Source organism: Lepidochelys kempii, chromosome 4 (genome assembly GCF_965140265.1).
Source record: "Lepidochelys kempii isolate rLepKem1 chromosome 4, rLepKem1.hap2, whole genome shotgun sequence".
Lineage (NCBI taxonomy): Eukaryota > Metazoa > Chordata > Testudines > Cheloniidae > Lepidochelys > Lepidochelys kempii.
This window is the reverse complement of record NC_133259.1, coordinates 96,727,691-96,746,586: the sequence shown is the minus strand read 5'-3', so window position 1 is coordinate 96,746,586 and position 18,896 is coordinate 96,727,691. Positions and strand designations below refer to the sequence as shown.

The 18,896-nt window shown below is 46.7% G+C and overlaps 1 protein-coding gene across 2 annotated transcripts in view; it reads right to left on the bottom strand.

Moving 5' to 3' along the window:
- Positions 1–942: 942 nt before the first annotated feature.
- The window catches only part of SMIM14 (small integral membrane protein 14), a 70,011-nt gene continuing 52,057 nt past the window's right edge, over positions 943–18,896 (bottom strand). For both annotated transcript variants that reach the window (XM_073342254.1, XM_073342253.1), the window contains 2 exons: positions 4,908–5,056; positions 943–2,486 (listed from right to left, as the gene is read on the bottom strand). In XM_073342254.1, the coding sequence (XP_073198355.1) occupies positions 2,454–2,486; positions 4,908–5,056 (182 nt within the window). In that variant the 3' untranslated portion in view covers positions 943–2,453. The remainder of the gene's footprint in view (positions 2,487–4,907; positions 5,057–18,896) is intronic.

Sequence of the window (18,896 nt, the reverse complement as noted above, 5' to 3'; positions counted from 1 at the left end):
GCCATTAATTCTCCGCATATTTGTTCTCCCTACTTTTGTGGAAAGTAGCTCCATAGCCATCTGGTCACACAAAACTGTCCTTTACATTATTCCCATTAATTTTTCAAATTGATAAGAAAAATATACAATGTCACTTTTCTGTACGTCTTTAAAATGTTCTTAAATTCTTTAATGTATGTTTAAAAAAAGTCACTGTCACTAGTTCCAACGGAAGATGCACACACACACAGCAACATTAAAGGGAAAATATATGCCATAGATCTTCACCTGCAATTTCTGTATTGAACAATCCAACAACGAATAGGTAAGAATCAAAAGGGTAAGGATTATGACAATATATAGGTAAAAATCAAATTGTAAGTAAGTGAAAATAACTTTCTGAAGCTAATGACTGGTTGATAACGTTTTTATCTTGTTACGTGTTGCAGCAAAAAATTTAAGATATTGATTATTATAAGATTATACTCAGGACAGAAAATTGTAATGGATACGTGTCAGTAGATTTTTCTTTTTGTAAAGTTTGTAAACAATTCTCTTTTAGAATTTAATATTTAGTTGCCCAGGTTTTAGTTGTCTTTAAAAATACATTGAATTAGACAGCTCACTTATTGGTGAATGTATTTAATTTCATTTTGGTGATAATAATCTTTTGTGTAAATTCCTTACACATAAGACAAGCTTTTGATTGTGATAATTTTCAGACACATTCTCATGCCCACACACATAGATGTACATTCATTACAGCAGATGATCCATGCTTTTGCAACAGCCCTAAAAACTATGTTGGAGGTCCAAAGAGTTAAAGCTGCTCTGAACAGCAAGGTAAAGGCAGTGGTGAGCTGCAGCCGATTCACACCAGTTCGCTGGAACCGGCTGTTAAATTTAGAAGCCCTTTTAGAACCGGTTGGCCCACGAGGGACAGCTGGTTCTACAAGGGCTTCTAAATTTAACAACCAGCCAAAAGTGGTGCCTTAGGCACCGACTCCGTGGGTGCTCTGGGGCTGAAGCACCCATGGGGAAAATTCAGTGGGTGCTCTCCCCGCCTGGCCCCAGCTCACCTCACCTCCACTCCGCCTCTGCCTCCACCCCTGAACGCGCCGCCCCGCTCTGCTTCTCCACCCCCCCTCCAGCTTCCCGCGAATCAGCTGTTGACGCGGGAAGCCTGGGAGGGCTGAGAAGCAAGCAGCGGCTTCGCGCTCAGGCCCAGGGAGGTGGAGGTGAGCTGGGGCGGGGAGAGGTTCCCCTCGTCCCTGGGTTACCTGCTGTGGCACAGGCGGCCCTCCTCACGCCCCCTGCCCAGCTCACCTCCGCTTTGCCTCCACCTCCCTGGGCCTGAGCGTGAAGCCACCGTTTGCTTCTTAGCCCATCCCCAGCTTCCCGCACGAACAGCTGACTCGCGGAAAGCCGGGGGTTGGAGAAGCAGAGCGGGGCGGTGCGTTCAGGAGAGGAGGCAGAGCGGAGGTGAGCTGGGGCCAGGTGCGGGGCTGCCAGTGGGTGCTCTGCACCCACCAAATTCTCCTCGTGGGGGCTCCAGCCCCGGAGCACCCATGGAGTCGGTGCCTAAGGCACCACTTTTGATGTGATCAGTTGGGGGAGTGGCCACTGCCCCTGCTCCCCGCTAGCTATGCTACCCTGCCCCTAGGAGCCAGAGGGACCTGCCAGATGCTTCCTGGGAGCCACCCCAGGTAAGCACTGCTGGGACTCCCCACCTCGCCCCCTGGCAGGTCCCTCTGGCTCTTAGGGGCAGGGTGGGGTGGGCACCCACTACGGTGGCCCACGAGACCCTCCTGCCCGGTTCTGGGGGCAGTCAGAGGACAGGGTAGGAGGGTGGATGGGGCAGCGGTCTGGGGGGGGTGTCAAGGAACGTGGGGGGTTGGATGGAGCAGGAGTCACGGGGGCTGGGGGCAGGCCACAACCCCCCTCGAGGTGGGAACCAGTTGTTAAGATTTTGGCAGCTCATCACTGGGTAAAGGTAAAGTAATTTCACTTTTTCTACAAAAAACTCATGCTCATGTTTGCAAATAAGTTTCCAAAATATGTAGGGAAAAAAGAGAATTAATCTGAAAAATAACTTTTAATGACTATAAATGCACAAGGATTTAAATTTTCCTTGAATTATGCCAGAGACCACTGCAAAGAAATTATATATTGTAATCATTGTAACAAAAAGAGAATGACTAGAATGTCCACAGTAAAACAACAACCAAAACTCCACCCCCTGCAGCTCCTTATTGTTTATTCAATATCACCTACTAGGAATGGTAATAATATATAAAGCAAGAATTAACTTAAAAGTGAAATAGCTCCTAGCTGTTCCATACCAAAATAATATCATCCTGCTTTATGTAAATGCAAAAGGAAAATAGTATTAAATGGGATTTAGTACTCTGGTCACTTTCGTTCATTTGGTCGTGCAAGGTTTTAGCAGTCGAGCATTTCCAGCATTAGAAGGTCTAATCCACGGGTGGGGCTGGTGGTTCTTGTCCCTGGTTGTACAAAAGGGAAAAAAATGCACTGGTTTAGAAATTCTAGTCTACCAAGCATGACTTATAAAAAGAATGAAATCCTCCTCTAATATTCAAACTAAATAACAAACAATTCTGTTTTTCCCTTCAGTGGGGAAATGGGGCAGTGGGGAAGGACATAGGATGGGGGACAGGAGGCGATGGGGGAAGTGGGGGCCAGGGGGGAAGAGGCAGGGTGGAAGGAAGAGGGTGAGATGTGGAGGAGATAGAGCATTGGGAAAGGGGCTTGGGATGGGAAAGGGAAAGGACGGGGGAAGCGAGGGCAGGGGTGAAGCTGGAGTCCAGTATGCGGCATCCCCTTAGCAGAAGCTGGGGCTCCCCTGTTAAGCAGACCCATCAAGCCCTCACCCTGACAAGTCCCACCTCCCCTGCATCTGTATCACCCCGATGAGCCCCCCCAGACACCCTTCCCACTGAGCCCCAACCATCTACACCTGGACCCCCACCCAAATGAACCCCACCTCCCCTGCACCTAGACCCCCCCCGCTGAGCCCCAAACACCTTCACCTGGATCCCCTGCAGAGTCCCATTGCCCCTACACCTGGTACCCCTCAATGAACCTCTGTGCATCCAGATCTCCCACGGAGCCACCCGCACCCAGATTGCCCCACAGAGAACTCTCTTACCCCTACCTGGATCCCCCCACACTAAGTCCTCTGCACTTGGATCCTGCTGCCAGGCTGATCCTGATCACCCACACCAGGTATGCCTAGCCCAGGGGGGCAGGACCTCAGGGTGTTTCTGGGGCAGGCCTGGCCCTTGCATTGTATCAGAGTCGGGTGCAACCTCATTGCCGAGTCCCTGTCCCAGGATGGGGTCGGGGAGGCTGCAGGGTAATCTCCCACCTCCATGCAACCAGTGGCCTGTCTCTGGGAGGGGTGGGGGCTGGGCATAGAGATCTGTGGTGGAGGTCTCTGGGCGAGGGGGCGCTGGGCATAAGGATGGGGCACTGGGCAGGGGGGGCGGTGTGGTTTGGGCCTGCCCTCAAGGGGAAGGGGCATGCTGGCAGTACAGGGCTGGGTAGGCCAGTGTGCATCTGGCAGCTGCAGGTTCGTGAACAGTGCCCTCCTGCTGGGCTGCACAGAGCGGGGCTGCTCCCACCACGCTGTGCCTCATTGCCCCCAGCCCGCCCTTCACTGTGGAGACTGACCATCCCGCCACCCTGCACCTTGCCCCATGGGGGCCCACAAATATATTTGGTACTGGGCCCACAAAAAGTTAATCTGGCCCTGGTCCCAGAAAGTTGTTTGGGTAACCACACAGAGTTTGGCCTGTGGCAAAGCTAGACTTTGCTTGATCTCTGACTCCAGCCTGATCCTGACTCTTGCTTATGGAGCCTGGCCCTTGTGAGCCCTCCAACTCCTGCCTGGTGACTACTGGCCCTAATGGGCAGAATTCACCCCACTTATGACTGTTAGGTCAGACTGTTTATGCCCTGGTCCCTTACATCATGTTTATCATCTCAACTATTTCCACATCATATGTGCTCAGTGTAAAGTAAAAAAGATATGGGGGTGGGGGGGAAGAGTTAATCACTATCCTAAAAACACATTTCAGTTCTTGCCATCTTGATAAAGATTCTGCAGATCAAATTGAGGCCGTTGGTTACTGCTGTGCATCTTGTGGCTTTGAGTGGGTATTACCTAATCAAAACACAACACTTCTGTTTACGGTTCACCACAAGGAATCGAATGCGGCTCAACCTAAGGCAGAGTGGTTTAGCTGTGTTGGCCCTGCAGGTCTCACAGAAGTATAATCAGTGACAACTTAGACTGTGTCTACACTGCACACTTCACAATGGTGTGGGCGTGCCGCTGCCGCGTCTTTGTACGGTGCGCTGCGTAGCTGCTCTTTATCTCTCCCAGCGAAAAAATAAAATCTTTCCGAATGAGGGGTGGCAGCTCTTTCGCCGGGAGCATGGTTCCCGCTGATAAAGTGCTGTCCACACCGGCGCTTTTCATGGCTAAAACTTTTATCGTTCAGGAGAGTGTTTTTGCACACCCCCGAGTGACAAAACTTTTAACGACAAAAGTGCCAGTGTAGACATAGCCTTAATTTTGTCAATAAAATTGGCAGTTATGGCTCTAAATAGGCAGAGGGAGCAGATCTATTCACTGAGATCTTGGTTTTAGTTACTTTTCAGAATATAACCACACTTTAAACAAAAGTCTTAATTATTTCTAGTCTGAGAGACTTCTGCAGAAGGGAACATATACATTTTAATATTAATGTGGTACCAAAAAATAGCAGTAGAAAGCATAGGAAAACAGTTTTGGGGAAAAACTAATGAATATAATGTAGTGTACTTTAAAAATGTTCCTAAATCTAGATATTTTATTTAGATTCTTTAGGTAGGGTGCTTCAAGACACTGACATACTTACATGATGTGGACTGGCCGGTTTTCCAGCCATGTTGGATCCTCTTAGATTAGTTGGTCTCAGCAAGAACAAGACAAGAGCGATAACCACCCAGGCCATCATTATCATGGCAATACTGATGCCGTTATCACCAGAGGAATTTGGTCCTGGCACTACAGACAGAGAAAACTACATCAAAAAAGGGTGTGGGAGCAGAGTCCTTTTATCAACATGAAAATGTAAACAACACAAGTATCAGACCAAACTACAACAGTTTTGGTTCACAGCTGTGATTACTCTGTCTGCTTGGCTTTAAGATTCACAACTTTTTGTAAGGTTGACAAAAAAGTGCCAATTTCCTAAAGCTGATATGAAATTCCCTCTTAATGGATTGCAGATAAAGAGAGCACACTATGTTACTGTGGGCAGAGTATACAAAGACCAGTGTTCAGAATGATTTACAACTCATATCAGTGCAAAAAAACCAACACAATATTATACATATATCAATATAAGTGAAACATTCCACATGTGTAGAGGGAATGGTGTATGATTTTCATACCCCATTTTTATAGGCTTGATGCTGCAAACCCTAATGCACAGTGCAGGGTAATGCAGAGTGAATCTGTGTGGGGGGGTGGAGGGTGAGAAAACCTGGATTTGTGCTGGAAATGGCCCACCTGGTGATCACTTTAGATAAGTTATTACCAGCTGAACAGTGGGGTGGGAGGAGGTATTTTTTCATATTCTCTGTGTATATATAAAGTCTGCTACAGTTTCCACGGTATGCATCCGATGAAGTGAGCTGTAGCTCACGAAAGCTCATGCTCAAATAAATTGGTTAGTCTCTAAGGTGCCACAAGTACTCCTTTTCTTAGTGCAGGGTTGTTAGCCTCCACTTGCTGTTAAGCAATCTTGTATAGGTAGGAACAAGGAAGGCATCTAGTTCTTTGTGTAACCCACGCTAGATGAGCATGAGTCTTTGTTCCCCTCCAGTGGCTGATCTACATAGGTGGAGGAGTCTACTACAAATGCTGCTTAATAGCTAGTGGGAAAAGTTTGTTTTTAACACTGAAGGTCCAGGTTCAAATCCTGCTTTCAGCCCAAGCACAGGGGATCATTATACCTACTTGTGAAAAGAAGTTGGCAAACCACTCAGAATAAATTGTTTACTGTTAATTTAGCTCTCCAATAGTTTCCAAGGAGACTGGTGTTTCTAAATTTGATGGAAATTAAAAATTATGTATTGCAAAAATTGTGCGAACAGATGTCTGCCTTGGCATTAGTCATGAGCTTGGTGTGGCAAAGATTTCTCATTTAAGTATTTGACTCAATACGTGAGCTGTGTGACGGTCACTGAGATCATGTTCCTTAACAGAATGGCATAACTACTATCAACTACTTCCCTTTCTTCCTAAAACCAAATATTGGTGGGTCAGGGTGCAGGAGGTCCTTAATTTCTGGGAAGAAGAGTGATGTAGGGGGCAGAGGCAGGGACTGATAAAAAAGGGAAGCTGATATACTGACATTTGCAACAAAATAGCAAATGGCTGGAATTTTTTTCAGCACATTTCCACAAAATTGAGAAATTCCCCTGAATGGAGTTGTCTGGTTGTACTACCGGGGAGAAATAAGTATTTAAAGCCTCCCAAATATCTGATTATTTGCATATTTAAAATATGCAGCCTTTTTCCAGAGATCAATGTTGCCAGGTTTAGCACATTAGCTGCGCATTTCTGCTCCAAGTAGTAGTGAAATGCTAGTATTAAAAATTACCCTAATTAAGCATTTGATCTAACATCCCATCACGCTGAACTTCTTCTCTTTCAGGCTCATAATATATCTTTTGAATCCAACAGCAAAATTGTCATTGACTTTACACAGTGTAATTTGTGTATTACCCATCAGAAGGTAACTAATGCAATGTTATTGGGAGGTAATGTTCAGAACAAGAAAAGCTAGTTGATTTTATTTAAGAAAGTTTAGATTTTGTACAAAACCTCAAAGTCTGGGGGAAATCCACAGGGAGACCCAGGGCCTTGGAATTTGCAGGGTTTTAGCATCCACTGATTTCTATTATTTTTGACAATTACATATAGAGTCTTTCACCTCTAACACGCTGGTTTAAATCTGGCCTATGCCAATGTTTGCTAGAAGTTATCACTAGTAAAAGCTGTTTGATGATCTATTTGCAGTGAGTGGGGTGGGGTCAGTCAGTTTCTTGAGCACAAGTTTTCACAATGGAAAACTGTTATCACTGTTGTTCCCCTTAATGGCATTTTCAAGAGAGCCCAAGGGCTGAGTGGGCCCAGAGAACTATTCCCTCATCCATGAAGGTGATGTCTACATAACAGAGTTAAGGCAAGCTAATGGGGTACTGTGGGGAAGTTTGCAGGACTGCTGCCCACAACACAGCTCTTCTGTAATACAAGACTTCATGATCCAGAGCCATCAATCTGATATCCTTCAGGTACATTAAATTCACTCAAAAATATAACAGAAAAATTGGGATGAATTATGAAAAATCAGACCTCAGCAGCACTTCCTCAGACTCAATGAGACAACTCTTTTGATTTTATGAGCTAAAGGAATTGCCATTAAACTCTTGCTTTTCAAATCTTTGAAATGGAGACATCTCAAATCTGGAAAAGCTGCTAACATAGAACGAGTTCAACTATAAATGCCAATTACAAAAAAACATTCTAATGAGAGTTTGAAAGTCTGAGCCATTCTGGGTGTGGGTCAGAAGAAGATCTAGCAGGAGCAAAATGAGAACATATCGTAACACGAAATGGAACTTTCAGTTCACTAGTTATGACATAAAATACTGATTCAGAACAGCATGTAGAATTGTGCAGGCAAGTGTTCAGCTTGCAGTCTCGTTCTGTACAAGTGAAACAACATTAATCAGCTTGGTGTATCAATATTTGAAACTTTGGGAGGCCTTTATGCATCACATCTCTGTCACATAATACTTAACCCTGCCTCAGAACAGACATGTAGACTAGTTGACCTCCTGAGGTCCCTCTAGGGCTTCTGATTTTAGGTTTTAACCAATGAACACTGACAAAACATTCCTGATACTATTTAAAAAAAAAAAGGTGTATATCCTATTAACACCAGAAAAGAACTGGAAATGGTTACTTGTATCTAAGGGTTTGTCTGCACAAAGAAGTAGAGTGGACTACAGGAGTGTGATTTTTGAAGTGTACTAATGCATTGCACATTGATTGATCCATGCAGACCCTGTTGGCATGCACTAAAGGTTCCCGAGCGTGCTTTAACACAGTGGTTCTCGACCAAGGATATGCATACCCCTGGGAGTATGCAGACGTCTTCCATGCGGTACGTCAACTCATCTAGGTATTTGCCTAGTTTTACAACAGGCTACATAAAAAGCACTAGCAAAGTCAGTACAAACTAAAATTTCATACAGACAATGACTTGTTTATACTGCTCTATATACTATACACTGAAATGTAAATTCAATATTTATATTCCAATTGATTTATTTTATAATTATATGGTAAAAATGAGAAAGTAAGCAATTTTTCAGTAATAGTGTGCTGTGACACTTTTGTATTTTTATGTCTGATTTTATAAGCAAGTAGTTTGTAAGTGAGGTGAAACTTGGGGTACACAAGACAAATCAGACTTATGAAAGGGGTACAGTAGTCTGGAAAGGTTGAGAGCTACTGCTTTAATGTCATGCTTTTGAAACAGTACTGTGTTAAAGCGCAGTAGGGAATATTACAGAGAGATTATATTACTCATTACAAGGAGTGTATACTGTAAGGTACATACATTAACAAGTCATCAAAACTCATAAGGACAAGCTTAACTTTGAGCACATGCTTAAGTCCATCCCTGTTCATAAAAGTTCAGCAAGTACTTAAATGCTTTGCTAACTTGGGTCCTAAAGTCACATATCACTTGAGGGGGGTTTGGCTACCCTATGCTATGTTCAGCAGAAACTCAACTGACTAGCCAGTTTCACATACTTCAATTGTCAAAAACCCACTTGTGTTAGCAATGCCATGTTGATGTGCTTTGACTGTGTTCACATTCTTTTTATTCCCATAGAGTAAATTTCACTCAGTTATAGAGGGGCAGCATAAGAAGACCCAATTACATCCCATGATACAGTTAAAACATGCCTCAGCCCTGGTCTACACTAGGACTTTAGGTTGAATTTAGCAGCGTTAAATCGATGTAAACCTGCACCCGTCCACACGATGAAGCCCTTTATTTCGACTTAAAGGGCTCTTAAAATCGATTTCCTTACTCCACCCCTGACAAGTGGATTAGCACTTAAATTGGCCTTGCCGGGTCGAATTTGGGGTACTCTGGACACAATTCGACAGTATTGGCCTCCGGGAGCTATCCCAGAGTGCTCCATTGTGACCGCTCTGGACAGCACTCTCAACTCAGATGCACTGGCCAGGTAGACAGGAAAAGAACCGCGAACTTTTGAGTCTCATTTCCTGTTTGGCCAGCGTGGCAAGCTGCAGGTGACCATGCAGAGCTCATCAGCAGAGGTGACCATGATGGAGTCCCAGAATCGCAAAAGAGCTCCAGCATGGACTGAACGGGAGGTATGGGATCTGATCGCTGTATGGGGAGAGGAATCCGTGCTATCAGAACTCCATTCCAGTTTTCGAAATGCCAAAACCTTTGTCAAAATCTCCCAGGGCGTGAATGACGGAGGCCATAACAGGGACCCGAAGTAGTGCCGTGTGAAACTTAAGGAGCTGAGGCAAGCCTACCAGAAAACCAGAGAGGCGAACGGCCGCTCCGGGTCAGAGCCCCAAACATGCTGCTTCTATGATGAGCTGCATGCCATTTTAGGGGGTTCAGCCACCACTACCTCACCCGTGTTGTTTGACTCCTTCAATGGAGATGGAGGCAACACGGAAGCAGGTTTTGGGGACGAAGAAGAAGATGATGATGATGAGGTTGAAGATATCTCACAGCAAGCAAGCGGAGAAACCGGTTTTCTCAACAGCCAGGAACAGTTTCTCACCCTGGACCTGGAGCCAGTACCCCCCAAACCCACCCAAGGCTGCCTCCTGGACCCGGCAGGCGGAGAAGGGACCTCCGGTGAGTGTACCTTTTAAAATACTATACATGGTTTAAAAGAAGCATGTGAAAGGATTAATTTGCCCTGGCATTCGCGGCTCTCCTGGATGTACTCCCAAAGCCTTTGCAAAAGGTTTCTGGGGAGGGCAGCCTTATTGCGTCCTTCATGGTAGGACACTTTACCACTCCAGGCCAGTAACACGTACTCGGGAATAATTGTACAACAAAGCATTGCAGTGTATGTTTGCTGGCATTCAAACAACATCCGTTCTTTATCTCTCTGTGTTATCCTCAGGAGAGTGAGATATTATTCATGGTCACCTGGTTGAAATAGGGTGCTTCTCTTCAGGGGACACTCAGAGGAGCCCATTCCTGCTGGGCTGTTTGCCTGTGGCTGAACAGAAACGTTCCCCGCTGTTAGCCACGGGGAGGGGGGAGGATTGAGGGGGTAGCCACGCGGTGGGGGGAGGCAAAATGCGACCTTGTAACGAAAGTACATGTGTTATGTATGTAATGTTAACAGCAAGGTTTACCCTGAAAGAGTGTAGCCACTGTTTTATAAAATGTGTCTTTTTAAATACCGCTGTCCCTTTTTTTTTCTCCACCAGCTGCATGTGTTTCAATGATCACAGGATCTTCTCCTTCCCAGAGGCTAGTGAAGATTAGAAAGAAAAAAAACTGCACTCGTGATGAAATGTTCTCTGGGCTCATGATGTCCTCCCACACTGAGAGAGCACAGACGAATGCGTGGAGGAAAATAATGTCAGAGTGCAGGAAAGCACAAAATGACCGGGAGGAGAGCTGGCGGGCTGAAGAGAGTAAGTGGCGGGCTGAAGACAGGGCTGAAGCTCAAATGTGGCAGCAGCGTGATGAGAGGAGGCAGGATTCAATGCTGAGGCTGCTGGAGGATCAAACCAGTATGCTCCAGTGTATGGTTGAGCTGCAGCAAAGGCAGCTGGAGCACAGACTGCCACTACAGCCCCTGTGTAACCAACCGCCCTCCTCCCCAAGTTCCATAGCCTCCACAGCCAGACGCCCAAGAATGGGGGGGGGGGCCCACCGGCCAACCAGCCACTCCGCCACAGAGGATTGCCCAAAAAAAAGAAGGCTGGCATTCAATAAATTTTAAACTTGTAAACTTTTAAAGTGCTGTGTGGCATTTTCCTTCCCTCCTCCACCACCCCTCCTGGGCTACCTTGGTAGTCATCCCCCTATTTGTGTGATGAATGAATAAAGAATGCATGAATGTGAAGCAACAATGACTTTATTGCCTCTGCAAGCGGTGATCGAAGGGAGGAGAGGAGGGTGGGTAGCTTACAGGGAAGTAGAGTGAACCAAGGGGTGGGGGATTTCATCAAGGAGAAACAAAGAGAACTTTCACACCGTAGCCTGGACAGTCATGAAACTGGTTTTCAAATCTTCTCTGATGCGTACCGCGCCCTCCTGTGCTCTTCTAACTGCCCTGGTGTCTGGCTGCGCGTAACCAGCAGCCAGGCGATTTGCCTCAACCTCCCACCCCACCATAAACATCTCCCCCTTACTCTCACAAATATTGTGGAGCACACAGCAAGCAGTAATAACAGTGGCAATATTGGTTTCGCTGAGGTCTAAGCGAGTCAGTAAACTGCACCAGCGCGCCTTTAAACGTCCAAATGCACATTCTACCACCATTCTGCACTTGCTCAGCCTGTAGTTGAACAGTTCCTGACTACTGTCCAGGGTGCCTGTGTACGGCTTCATGAGCCAGGGCATTAAGGGGTAGGCTGGGTCCCCAAGGATAACTATAGGCATTTCAACATCCCCAACAGTTATTTTCTGGTCTGGGAATAAAGTCCCTTCCTGCAGCTTTTGAAACAGACCAGAGTTCCTGAAGATGCGAGCGTCATGTACCTTTCCCGGCCATCCCACGTTGTTGTTGGTGAAACGTCCCTTGTGATCCACCAGAGCTTGCAGCACTATTGAAAAGCACCGCTTGCGGTTTATGTACTCACAGGCTTGGTGCTCCGGTGCCAAGATAGGGATATGGGTTCCGTCTATGGCCCCACCACAGTTAGGGAATCCCATTGCAGCAAAGCCATCCACTATGACCTGCACATTTCCCAGGGTCACTACCCTGGATATCAGCAGATCTTTGATTGCGTGGGCTACTTGCATCACAGCAGCCCCAACAGTAGATTTGCCCACTCCAAATTGATTCCCAACTGACCAGTAGCTGTCTGGCATTGCAAGCTTCCACAGGGCTATTGCCACTCGCTTCTCAACTGTGAGGGCTGCTCTCATCTTGGTATTCATGCGCTTCAGGGCAGGGGAAAGCAAGTCACGAAGTTCCATGAAAGTGCCCTTACGCATGCGAAAGTTTTGCAGCCACTGGGAATCGTCCCAGACCTGCAACACCATGCGGTCCCACCAGTCTGTGCTTGTTTCCCGAGCCCAGAATCAGCGTTCCACAGCATGAACCTGCCCCATTAGCACCATGATGCATGCATTGCCAGGCCCCATGCTTTCAGAGAAATCTGTGTCCATGTCCTGATCACTCACGCGACCGCGCTGACGTCGCCTACTCGCCCGGTATCACTCTGCCAGGTTCTGGTGCTGCATATACTGCTGGATAATGCGTATGGTGTTTAATGTGCTCCTAATTGCCAAAGTGAGCTGAGCGGCCTCCATACTTGCCTTGGTATGGCATCCACACAGAAAAAAGGTGCGGAACGATTGTCTGCTGTTGCTCTGACGGAGGGATGGGTGACTGACGACATGGCTTACAGGGTTGGCTTACAGGGAATTAAAATCAACAAAGGGGGTGGCTTTACATCAAGGAGTATTTAAGGCAGGACTTCATGGAGGGTTCCAATAAGAAATGGTGCACCTAAGTAATTGTTCTTATTGGAACAAGCAGGTTAGTCTGGCCTCTGATTGATACATGGCTAGATTTACCTCGCTGCACCTTCTCTGTGAGTGACTGCAGTGTGACCTAGAGGAATGAGTCCCCTAGACGGGGGGCGGGTTTGCAAATGAGTACAAAAGAAATCTGGTCTATTTCTTGTTTTGATCCACTCCATCTATCTTTTACATCTTTGGCTGGCAGCAGACGGTGCAGAAGGACTGCAAGCCATCCACATCTCATGGCTGCTCGGCAGAGGACAGTCCAGTAGGACTGCTAGCCATCCTCATCTCTTGCCTGCCTGGCAGAAGATGGTGCAGTAGGACTGCTAGCAATCTGTATTGCCTGCCTGCTCACCATAAGATGGTTCAATACGACTGCTGGCAGGACTAAAGAGAATGACCTGATCAAGTCACTCCAACTTTAGTCCCTGCGCCCATGTCTGCCCAGGCGCTCCCAGCCAACGTGGCCAGGAGCACCTCGGACAAGACGATGACGGCTACCAGTCGTATTGTACCGTCTGCTGCCACAAGGCAATGGGTTGATGCTGCTGTGTAGCAATGCAGTACCACATCTGCCAGCACCCAGGAGACATATGGTGACGGTTACCTGAGCGGGCTCCATGCTTGCCGTGGTACGGTGTCTGCACAGGTAACTCAGGAAAAAAGGCGCGAAACGATTGTCTACCCTTGCTTTCACAGAGGGAGGGAGGGAATGGGGGCCTGACGATATGTACCCAGAACCATCCGCGACAATGTTTTAGCCCCATCAGAGTGCTCCATTGTGACTGCTCTGGACAGCACTCTCAACTCAGATGCACGATTGTTTGCCGTTGCTCTGACACGGGGGGGCGACTGACGACACGGCTTACAGGGTTGGCTTCAGGGAGCTAAAATCAACAAAGGGGTGGCTTTACATCAATGAGTATTTCAGGCAGACTTCACGGAGGGTTCCAATAAGAAATGGTGCACCTAAGTTATTGTTCTTATTGGAACAAGGAGGTTAGTCTGGCCTCTGATTGATACATGGCTAGATTTACCTCGCTGCACCTTCTCTGTGAGTGACTGCAGTGTGACCTAGAGGAATGAGTCCCCTAGACGGGGGACGGGTTTGCAAATGAGTACAAAAGAAATCTGGTCTATTTCTTGTTTTGATCCACTCCATCTATCTTTTACATCTTTGGCTGGCAGCAGATGGTGCAGAAGGACTGCATGCCATCCACATCTCATGGCTGCCCGGCAGAAGATGATGCAATAGTACTGCTAGCAATCCGTATCGCCTGCCTGCTCACCATAAGATGGTTCAATAGGACTGACTGCTGGACTAAAGAGAATGACTTGATCAAGTCACTCCAACTTTAGTCCCTGCACCCATGCAGGACGAGTTGTATCCGAGAGTGCTAAAGGAACTGGCGGCTGCGATTGCAGAGCCATTGGCCATTATCTTTGAAAACTCGTGGTGAACGGGGGAAGTCCCAGATGACTGGAAAAAGGCTAATGTAGTGCCAATCTTTAAAAAAGGGAAGGAGGAGGATCCTGGGAACTACAGGCCAGTCAGCCTCACCTCAGTCCCCGGAAAAATCATGGAGCAGGTCCTCAAGGAATCAATCCTGAAGCACTTACATGAGAGGAAAGTGATCAGGAACAGTCAGCATGGATTCACCAAGGGAAGGTCATGCCTGACTAATCTAATCGCCTTCTATGATGAGATTACTGGTTCTGTGGATGAAGGGAAAGCAGTGGATGTATTGTTTCTTGACTTTAGCAAAGCTTTTGACACGGTCTCCCACAGTATTCTTGTCAGCAAGTTAAAGAAGTACGGGCTGGATGAATGCACTCTAAGGTGGGTAGAAAGTTGGCTAGATTGTCGGGCTCAATGGGTAGTGATCAATGGCTCCATGTCTAGTTGGCAGCCGGTGTCAAGTGGAGTGCCCCAGGGGTCGGTCCTGGGGCCGGTTTTGTTCAATATCTTCATAAATGATCTGGAGGATGGTGTGGATTGCACTCTCAGCAAATTTGCGGATGATACTAAACTGGGAGGAGTGGTTGATACGCTGGAGGGCAGGGATAGGATACAGAGGGACCTAGACAAATTGGAGGATTGGGCCAAAAGAAATCTGATGAGGTTCAATAAGGATAAGTGCAGGGTCCTGCACTTAGGATGGAAGAACCCAATGCACAGCTACAGACTAAGGACCGAATGGCTAGGCAGCAGTTCTGCGGAAAAGGACCTAGGGGTGACAGTGGACGAGAAGCTGGATATGAGTCAGCGGTGTGCCCTTGTTGCCAAGAAGGCCAATGGCATTTTGGGATGTATAAGTAGGGGCATAGCGAGCAGATCAAGGGACGTGATCGTTCCCCTCTATCAATCAAATCCCCTCTATTCTACATTGGTGAGGCCTCATCTGGAATACTGTGTCCAGTTTTGGGCCCCGCACTACAAGAAGGATGTGGATAAATTGGAGAGAGTCCAGCAAAGGGCAACAAAAATGATTAGGGGTCTGGAACACATGACTTATGAGGAGAGGCTGAGGGAACTGGGATTGTTTAGTCTGCAGAAGAGAAGAATGAGAGGGGATTTGATAGCTGCTTTCAACTACCTGAGAGGTGGTTCCAGAGAGGATGGTTCTAGACTATTCTCAGTGGTAGAAGAGGACAGGACAAGGAGTAATGGTCTCAAGTTGCAGTGGGGGAGGTTTAGGTTGGATATTAGGAAAAACTTCTTCACTAGGAGGGTGGTGAAACACTGGAATGCGTTACCTAGGGAGGTGGTAGAATCTCCTTCCTTAGAAGTTTTTAAGGTCAGGCTTGACAAAGCCCTAACTGGGATGATTTAATTGGGGATTGGTCCTGCTTTGAGCAGGGGGTTGGACTAGATGACCTCCTGAGGTCCCTTCCAACCCTGATATTCTATGATTCTATGATTCTGTCTGCCCAGGCGCTCCTGATCGACCTCACACAGGCGACCAGGACCACCTCGGACATGACTATGACGGCTACCAGTCCTATTGCACCATCTGCTGCCACAAGGCAAGGCGTTGCTGCTGCTGTGTAGCAATGCAGTACCGCGTCTGCCAGCACCCAGGAGACATACGGTGAAAGTGAGCTGAGCAGGCTCCATGCTTGCCGTGGTATGGTGTCTGCACAGGTAACTCAGGAAAAAAGGCGCGAAACGATTGTCTGCCCTTGCTTTCACAGAGGGAGGGAGGGAACGGGGGCCTGACGATATGTACCCAGAACCACCCACGACAATGTTTTAGCCCCATCAGGCATTGGGATCTCAACGCAGAATTCCAATGGGCAGCGGAGACTGCGGGAACTGTGGGATAGCTACCCACAGTGCAACGCTCCGGAAGTCGACTCTAGCCTCGGTACTGTGGAAGCTTCCGCCGAGTTAATGCACTTAATGCACTTAGAGCATTTTCTGTGGGGACACACACACTTGAATATATAAAACTGATTTCTAAAAAATCGAATTCTATAAATTCGACCTAATTTCGTAGTGTAGACATACCCTCAGTCTTGCAGTGCAGACAGAGAACAAGACCTATTTTAGTTAAAAGAAAAGGAGTACTTGTGTTGAGTCCCTAAACCAGGTTATAGCCTTGGTGCTGCAGGGCTAGAGCACACGTAGGGTACATGGTAAAAACAGTTTGGTCCTGTGTACACTGCAAGGTCAACTCATAGTTTAAGTGTGCTGGGAAATTACTATGTGTAACTGGTTCCCTCACGTGTAAATGGCCCATGGTGGATGGGCCAAAGATTATTCAAAGTCTTTAGAATTTAAGTTATAATACTTCAGAGTTGGGATTGATTCAAAATGGGAAATGAGGAGGTTAAGTGTGATGTATTAGAACTTTTCAACTGATCTAATAGTTTATTAATCCTACCTATATCTGCTCTATCCCAGAAAGATTTTGTTTAATTTAATAGTTCTCACCCATGTGAAGGATCTGAATTATACCCTTAAAGTTCAGCTATGAATCACAAGAGACTTTACATCAGTTCTGATCTGCATTTACCACACTAAAATTGTAGACTAACTTTCTGAGTCATTGTACTGACTTGCAACATTAACAGTCACAGATGACTACTCCTTAAATATTGTCTGCTTTGTTTCCAGTTAGGCTGATAAACTTTGAAATAAATTTTTGTTATTCATCTTGGGCTGTGCTCATTTGTAAGAGTCAAGGGAGTTTAACCTACTTCTCTACCATCTGCCAGCTCTCTCCTCTCTCCCCCCTTAGTTCTCTGATCCTCCCTCTTTTTCTGTTCTTCCCTCCCCTCCAGTTCTCCCTGTGGTCTTTGATTTCTCTTCCCCCCCCCTCGCTGATCTTCAGGTTTGCAGGGATGTGCCCCGCCTTCTCAGGTTAGCCTCCTGTAGCACACATCACCTATTTCTAGTCTCTCCTGCCTCTTTGGCAATGATCAAGAAATGGTAATTAATTAACTACTGGAATAATTTCCCAAGGGTCACGGTGTATTCTACATCACTGGCAATTTTTAAATAAGATTGGATGTTTTTCTAAAAGATAAGAGCTAGGAATTATTTTGGGGAGGTTCGATGGCCTGTGTTATACAGGAGGTCAGACTAAATAATCACAATGGTCTGTTCTGACCTTAGAATCTAAGAAAAACTTAGGCCTTGTCTACACTACCAAGTTTTGTTGACAAAACTGATGTTGACACTCAAAAATCGGCATAATAAAAATCGGAATGTCATGTTCACACTCGCTCCCTCTGTCAGAAGAGTGCGTCCACAGGTGGAGCACTATCATTGACAGTGTGGGCAATATATTGTGGGTATCTATCCCACAGTCCAGCTCGACAGTCAGTAGGTGTTGTGGGAAGGTGGAGCAGAACGCGGCACACCTTGGGACTCGGCTCAATGTTCCGTGAGGCATTGCTTTCTGTCCCAACACTCCAGGGGCTTCCGGCTTTCTTTCACGGCATTTTTCAATGACCCTTCTTTGCTGTACACCCTGGCATCTTTGTCAGAAGGTATGGATCCCACACTACTCTCCTATGCTCTGTTAACTGTCATGAAGACACCGCGAATGGCAGTGCAGTTAATCACGAAGTTCCTAAGTGAAGAAGACTCCCAGTTGCCTGACATGCTGTGTGATATGGATAGGAGCAACTTCAGATTGCTTTTGGCATTCACAGAACAGCTGCACAGGGTAGACCATTGATTTTGGGCTCAAGAAACAAGCCCTGAATGGTGGGATCGTATCATCATGCAGGTTGTGGGAGGATGAGCAGTGGCTACAGAACTTTGGATGTGAAAAGCCACCTTCCTGGAACTATGTGCAGAGCTCGCCCTAGCACTGCGACACAAGGACACCAGAATGAGAGCTGCCCTATTGGTAGAGAAGTGTGAGACAATTGCTGTGTGGGAGCTGGTGACTCCAGACTGCTACTGGTTGGTTGCAAATCAATTTGGAGTTGGGAAGTTGACCATTGGGGCTGCGTTAATGCAAGTGTGCAGGGTAATTAATCACATCCTGCTACGAAGGACCGTGACTCTGGGAAATGTGCACGAAATAGTGGACAGCTTTGCAGAAATGGGTTTCCCTAACTGTAGAGGGGTGATAGATTGCACATATATTCCAAATTTGGCACCAGACCACCTTCTGATGGAGTACATCAATAGGAAGGGTACTTCTCCAGGGTGTTGCAGCCACTTGTCGATCACCATGGGCATTTCACTGACATCAACGCAGGGTGGTCTGGGAAGGTGCACAATGCATGCATGCATCTTCAGGAACAATGCACAGAAGCATGATTGTTAAATTCATGCACAGCATTGAAATATTTCAATACAATACACCTTTTGCAACATAACAATCACTTTCTCACTGACCCTTGGCAAGCACACATCTCTGTGAACACCCAAAGCGTGATGAGTGTTGGCGGGGGTGCTTCACTTGGGGAAAAGGGCACTCGCTCTGCAAGGGCTGTGGTGTAGCCAACTTGGGAAAAATTTCTAAAATTCTCCCACACTTTTCCACAGGTGGGGTTCATTCTAGCAGCTATCTCACTGCTAAGGGTAAG